This window comes from Ananas comosus, linkage group 23 (assembly GCF_001540865.1).
Source record: "Ananas comosus cultivar F153 linkage group 23, ASM154086v1, whole genome shotgun sequence".
NCBI classification, from domain to species: Eukaryota; Viridiplantae; Streptophyta; class Magnoliopsida; order Poales; family Bromeliaceae; genus Ananas; species Ananas comosus.
The window spans coordinates 662,184-669,498 of NC_033643.1; the positions used below are offsets into that span (position 1 = coordinate 662,184).

A 7,315-nucleotide genomic window follows, 5' to 3' on the forward strand; every position below is an offset into this window, starting at 1 on the left:
GATGTACTATTTGAAGGACCACGCTGACGTGGACGGCTTACTGCGGTTCTTGTTCATGATAATATGCATAAGAATAAAAAAAACACTTATTAATATAAATATATCCGTGTATACTTATCATACACACACCTAAAATACGTATGTCTACAAGAAACTTCTAATTACTTTATATACTCTCTCACTGCATTAATTTGGTCCTCCCCTTCTCCTCCCTATATAAATACCACTTCACCTTCCCTCTCTTTTCTCTACTCTTAGTCACTCTCTCACAGACACACACACATATACGTGTTACACACACACACAACACAACACAATTAATCAAAATGGCTCTCCTCTGCTTCTTCTTCCTGGGTCTCTTCCTCCTGTTTGTTGCGCCGTCGACCGCTCGCATTCCGGGAGTATACTCCGGGGGGCCGTGGCAGAGCGCCCACGCCACCTTCTACGGCGGCAGCGACGCCTCCGGCACCATGGGTACGTTTACATATACATGCCTCTCCATGTGTGTATGTACTTCTCCCTTATCTATATATGTTCTCCATTATATACAACCATCTACACTTCTCTCTGCTGTGCCACTCTTCAATTGGAAATTTCTCTACTAATATCCATATTCTTTATGTATTCTCTTCACCTCCTTAAGGAAATATAATATATGTTTTTTTTTTTTTTTTTTTTTTTTTTTTTAAAGGAGGGGCGTGTGGATACGGAAACTTGTACAGCCAAGGATACGGCGTAGAGACGGCAGCGTTGAGCACGGCGCTGTTCAATGAAGGGCAAAGCTGCGGCGCGTGCTTCGAGATCAAGTGCGCCGACGAGCCGCAGTGGTGCCACAACGGCAGCCCCTCCATTTTCATCACGGCCACCAATTTTTGTCCCCCGAACTACGCGCTCCCCTCCGACGACGGTGGCTGGTGTAACCCGCCACGGCCGCACTTCGACCTCGCCATGCCGATGTTCCTCCACATTGCCGAGTATCGCGCCGGCATCGTCCCCGTCTCCTACCGCAGGTAGATAAGATTTATGCTATCGATAGTGCCAAGCGCTTATTACTACTAATGAGTTTTCCGCCGTAAAATCTACTCCTTAAAATCATTTTTATTAGTTAGATCGTACTATTCAACCACCCACTTAATTATAAATGATCACTATTATCCCAACCAGAATCTACTGTCATATAAGGGTCGACAATTTAATCTAAATTCAAAAACGTTTTGAAGCTTTTGTATCTTGGATGCTCCAAATAAAATAACGGTGGAAACTCTATTGGGCCTTGGCTTACACTTCGTTTGGAGAAGTTTGGATCACTGAATCCAAATTTACGACGTTTTGAGATGATTTGGTTTCAGCAAGTATATATATATATATTGGACTCTTTGAGGATGTAACGTTTAGATATATATACGTGTATCTTTGTTGCACGCATGCAGGGTGCCGTGCAGGAAAAGGGGAGGGATCCGGTTCACGATAAACGGGTTCAGGTACTTCAACCTGGTGCTGATAACGAACGTGGCGGGAGCGGGGGACATCGTGCGGGCGAGCGTGAAGGGGTCGAGGACGGGGTGGATGGCGATGAGCCGGAACTGGGGCCAGAACTGGCAGTCGAACGCCGTGCTGGTCGGGCAGTCCCTCTCGTTCCGCGTCACCGCCAGCGACCGCCGCACCTCCACCTCCTGGAACGTCGTCCCCGCCAATTGGCAGTTCGGACAGACCTTCCAGGGCAAGAACTTTAGGTTCTGATCATGTTGTTGTAACCTTAGTTCTCAGAGAAGTGTAAAGAGATCTAAAGGAGCGGAGAGGGAAGCGCACGCTTGATTTTTAAATTTTTTGAAGACCTTCCCGCGCCTTTTCAACTTGTTATAAATTTGGTCCGTTTCTTTCTAATTTTTTTGTGCTAGGGTGGGAAGTGTGGTCGGTATCGATTGGGCTGTGGTCAAAGGATTTGTGTTTCTTTATTATTATTACCGAAGCAATTCCGTGTCAAAAGAAGTGCAGCTAAAAGCAGCTTGCATGTCTCAAGGATGATGATTGTGTCTCGACATATAATAATATAATAAAATAGTGTTGTGCTTTATCTGATGATTGCGAACTATGCCTAGCTTATAAATTGCTATTGAGTTCTTTATGCCTTGCTTATAAATTGCTTTTGATTTCTTCACCTTGATGTTGAAATCAATTAACTTTCTAGGTTCGTCTATTATGGCTTTTCCAAGAAAGCGAAAAAGAACCAAAGCCTAATTCTACATGCAGCTCACGTAGTAATTTATTGTTCGTTCACCTTCGTAAAGCAGCTTAAAAACTGCCATATTGAATGAGTGCAAGACGCAACCAATAATAAAAAAAAAACTACAAAACACGAGATTAAAAGATACACAACTTAAAATTAAAGCCATATGTCGGAGATAACACAAAATTACTCTTTGAAAATGATGAAGAGGGGAAACACAACAACTGATCAGAAATAAAATCAGTGCAAATTATACTCATCCTCTACTGCTTTATGACTTTCACCTCTAGTTCCAAGTTCCAGGTGGAAGACTACTACAAGCAGTTAGACATTGAAAAGCCTTTTATTCAGATAAAACACAACATCTGCTCATTAACTGGTCTGACGTTATTATGCAGATGACTTGATTGTAGCAGATTTGATAATGTCCACGAACTCGGGCTGCAAAATAAACAAATTCAGATTAAAGCAATCGCCAGTAAGTTACAATCAGCATACACTTAAAGAAGAAAATGAGGGATTATTGATGGTGTTTAAAATAGCATGAGTTTAAAATATACGCTAAGTCCTCAGTAAGCAAACAGATAGGGGAAAAAAAATTACCTTCAAAGAAGCACCACCAACTAAGAATCCATCAACGTCAGGCTGTGCTGCAAGTTCTTTGCAGTTAGCAGCAGTTACAGAACCTGTAAAAGTCATGAGAAATCATTAGTGGTTTAGAGCATGTTAACGTGGACAGAAATTCTGGTCCATCAAAAGAGATATGAGATTGATGAATACAAAAGTAGTGCTGATGCTATATGAAATGAGGTAACTGTCAGGAAGTAGAGACATTTGTAAAGTGGAATATGTACCTCCATAAATGATTCTAACTGATGCGGCCACATCAGGGCTGACATTAGTATGAAACCATTCCCTAAGAAAGGAGTGCACCTGTTGAAAATTTTTTTGCAGTCGGTAAGTAACACAACCAACAATGAATAGAATAAAAGATAAAGCCTCAAATGTTTAGACGCTCTCATAAAAAAACAAGTGAAAGATCATCTGATTCAAACCCTCCACATCTTCTGATATAATTGTCAAAGATGATTCAGGTGGCTGACTATGACCCAGTAAGCTTTTGATGTAAAGTTGTTATGATCTCTTAAGGACAATACTACAATTTAAGCACCCAGCTGAATGAAGGAACAACAATCCCATTTAATACCATATTACGGTCCTAATTTTACTTCCAGCGAGTCACAATGCATTAAGTTTAATATTAATATACAGATCCTTAAATAGCACTAACTACATACTAAAGTGATTAAATATTTTGATAACTCGTAACCATATAGAGATGCGGTATAGGTCATATTATAAGTTTATATCATGAACATCTTGAATTAGAAAAGAAGCATATGAAGCAGCTAGCTAGTCAGATTTAATTGTGTCTAAAGAAAGATAAAAGCAAAAGGCAAAAGTAAGAAATAAACAACAGGTAGGCATATGCAGTGAAGTAAGAAGACATACTTCCTGAGCTTGAACAGGGGTTGCAACTTTGCCTGTTCCGATGGCCCATACAGGCTCATATGCGAGTACGACATTAGTCCAGTCTGATATCTTGTCTGTCAAACAATGAAGTGCACAAAAAGAATAAGAGAAGATATTCAATTAAGGTTCTGACTGTTTAAGATATCCTGAAAAGAATAAAGTAACGAACAATCTAAATTTGAGTTAGAATTATTTAGGTGAGAATGCATTCCAATTCACACAAGCAACCCATTTTGCATAAATCGGTCAAAAATTTGTGAAGTATGACATCATTTGTCACAACTTCAAAGAAATTCATCTTACATTCAAACAAAAGAACATGATCACAGCTGTATAAGGTTATTCCTTGTCGCAATATGAGCTTTCCTAGCAATCTTCATGTTTTACTTTATACAATCCCTTTTTTGATAGTTGCTATAATTTCCATATTAACATATCTACATCTCATCTCCACATCTCGCAAACTTGTGCACTGTAAATGACAAAAAAAAAAAAGAAGACTAATTGACTAAAAACAATATAGGCTCATATCATCATTAGTTAGGATGAGCTTCATTAGGGTAATTGGGTAATAGTCAAATGCTTCAACTGAGTCTACGTCATGAAAGAAAGATATTTGCACATAACAAGGAAAAGACCATTCATAAAAATTTCCTATGCCAGCCATGTAGATTACATAGTTATTTTAAGTTTCCTAAGTTGTCACATTGCTCCGAACAATAATTATCGAGGTAAGCAATAGAAACTCATAAGCGCGAAGGTATAACATAAATTGATGAACTAGATAAACAAAAATAATGAAAGGAACACAAGCAACTGTATCATGTAGCAGTCCATACAACATCTTATGAGAAACAACGCTAGTAAAGTTTGTACGATGTCTGCTAAGTAGCATGTCAAAAGCATCATTGGTTTATTAGTTATAGTGAAACTGAACAGAAACATGCCTGCGATTGCTTTAGTTTGCGCAGCAACAACATCCATAGTTTTCCCTGCTTCCCTTTGCTCAAGTGTTTCACCAACACAAGCAATCACCTTTAAGCCTTGAGAAAGTGCATATGCAACCTTATCTGCAACAAACTGCCATTTGATGAAACAGATTAATTAATACTATAAAAGATAAAAAATATAATCTAATTACATATCTGAAATTAACTACTATCCACGATTTTCAAGCAGAAATCATGTCCAAAAGGTTTATACTGCTAACATTCACTTCAGTTGGTTTTATTAATATTTCTTGCCAGAAAAAAGTAATAATCATTAATTTGTCAATAGGGATAGCAGAACAACCTTAATCATACATGGCGGAGAACAAACATCACAGACATCTTAAAAGAAAAAAAATAGAAAAAAACAGCTTAAAAGAGAAGACTGACAAGTGGTAGACCACATTTTCCAGGGGAATAACAAAGTTCGATAACTGGATGCTTTATGCACACGCAAAGGTCTATTTTGTCTCACTGTGAAATGTTTGCAAAAGTTTATTCAAGAATCTATACTGTAAAACCCAAATATTTCATGTCGAAATCAGATATTTAATGTTAACTTGTGAATTACTTTGTTGAACAAACACAGTTGAAATCAAAGGCTATTACAAACTGATATACACATATAACCATGTAATGTAATCTTACACAAATGTAGCTTTGCCACATAAGGAACCTACCTCATTTGATTCACCTAATAGAAGCCGCCGCTCGGAGTGGCCCAAAATCACCCAAGGAATGCCTAGATTGACAAGCATTTCAGAGCTGCAAGTAGAAAATGAGAAGCAGTGTTTTAGATGGTAAACATGACCAACTCCCCTTATTCTCAGCTGGAGATAATGCACTGACAGTGAAAAATAAATTTGTTCCTTTTTTTTTCCTTGCACGATTACATTTTCAGACTTCAAAGGAAAAATATCAAAATAATATCAAAACATTTAGCATAAAAAATGGAGAGTATTATTGCTGTTTAAACAACCAAATGGATGCAAGAGAATTTGTGAATCACATTACTTAATCTTTTAGGTTGGTTTGCACAGAAACCAGAGTTTCAGGTATAATTGCCTCGCATGACAATAGCTCTCAATCATTTCAGCCCATTCAATTTAACAAAGATCTAATTCTGAATAGCCTAACATTCTAATTTTACAAAAGTAACTAAGGGGTTTAATATGGATCTATTTGATTAATCTAATCCAATCCAACTTCACTTGCAGTAGAGCCAAAATGTAAGATTAGAAACACCAACACCAGACTATGAGCAGGTCCAAAAATCAAATCCAACAAGCTATCACATTATTCAATGAATTTTAGACTAAATATTTGATGTCAAAATGGTACCTATCGTTTATTGAAAGATTGCAAAGCTCAAAATTGACCTGATCTCACCGGTGAAGGCACCGCCTTTCCTCACCCAGCAATTTTGTGCTGCGACACCAAAATCCGAACGTAACAAGCTTTTCACCAGCGGAAGGAACACGAATGGTGGGCTCACAACAACCTCTGCAATGAACAACCAGTTCTCATCAACCACCAACAATAAATATCACGTCAACGCCTACGAAATGCTCCATCCACAACAAATTATGTCAGAAAAATGCGTAGATCCCCAAGATCAAACTACGTACCAACTACATCCTCGGAGGGAACCTCAGCTTCATTCAGTGTTGAGACGATCTTCTTAACTTCGTCCGCAGTGCCATTCTAAACACAAATACCAATCCAAAGTAAACAACGAATCAAATCACCAAAACCACAAGCAAAATCACTGCCAAAAACAAGCTAAAAGATGCATCGATCATCCAAGTCAACAGAACACTAAGATCGAACAGATCCAACACACATCAAACCAATAAATCGAACAAAAAACCGATCTGAGATAGAGGGATTACGCATTTCCAGTTGCCGCCGACGAAGAATTTACGGCCCATAGCGATGTGATCGGGATCGGAGATCGGAGAATTGGGAGCGATGAAGGGTTTGAGATAGGAGTATCGCGAGGGTTAGGGTTTTTATAGGGAGGAGGAGTGGAGGAGAAGTGGGAGCAGGTGATCTGATGATAAGACGAGCTCGCATCCACCGCTCAAGATTCGTGCGGCCGAGATGGGCGGAATTGGAACAACGTGGGTTTTACTCTTTTTGAACCCGTGGGCGCATGAGCCCATAGTTTTGGTGGGCCTTTTGACTGGGCCTTAGGCCCATGAGATGAATGTTAAGGGGCTTTTAAAGCCCATTACAGCGATGGAGCGGCCTCGTATTTAACACACATTCGCGGGCTGCTTAGATTTTTTAGAAAAAAAAAATAGAGTGATAGTGTGTATATATATATATATATATTGCGGGACCGCAAAAGTTTTATTTCATTTCAATTTGTACAATTTTTTGTGCAATGTTTTATTAAATGAAAAGACAAAATAAAATATAATACTTTTCTATCGTGCAATTTTTGCCTGCACTTCATTTGCATTATCTACAATCCAAATGAAAATTAAATACGTATAGAAGACCATAAATATATAGTTCCTTCCTTGACGCGAACTACGTCAAAATTGCTGATGATATGCTC

At 38.6% G+C, this 7,315-nt stretch overlaps 2 protein-coding genes across 2 annotated transcripts; one reads left to right on the top strand and one right to left on the bottom strand.

Moving 5' to 3' along the window:
• Window positions 265-2,058, top strand: LOC109728133 (expansin-A4-like). Its single transcript, XM_020258463.1, has 3 exons — window positions 265-474; window positions 692-1,010; window positions 1,431-2,058. Exons 1-3 carry the CDS (start codon window positions 327-329, stop codon window positions 1,738-1,740), a joined length of 777 nt encoding a protein of 258 aa, XP_020114052.1. The 5' UTR covers window positions 265-326; the 3' UTR covers window positions 1,741-2,058.
• On the bottom strand, window positions 2,359-6,796 carry LOC109728134 (triosephosphate isomerase, cytosolic-like). Its single transcript, XM_020258464.1, has 9 exons — window positions 6,642-6,796; window positions 6,378-6,453; window positions 6,129-6,252; window positions 5,430-5,514; window positions 4,708-4,840; window positions 3,740-3,834; window positions 3,082-3,160; window positions 2,831-2,913; window positions 2,359-2,668 (listed from the first exon to the last, which is right to left on the bottom strand). Exons 1-9 carry the CDS (start codon window positions 6,678-6,680, stop codon window positions 2,618-2,620), a joined length of 765 nt encoding a protein of 254 aa, XP_020114053.1. The 5' UTR covers window positions 6,681-6,796; the 3' UTR covers window positions 2,359-2,617.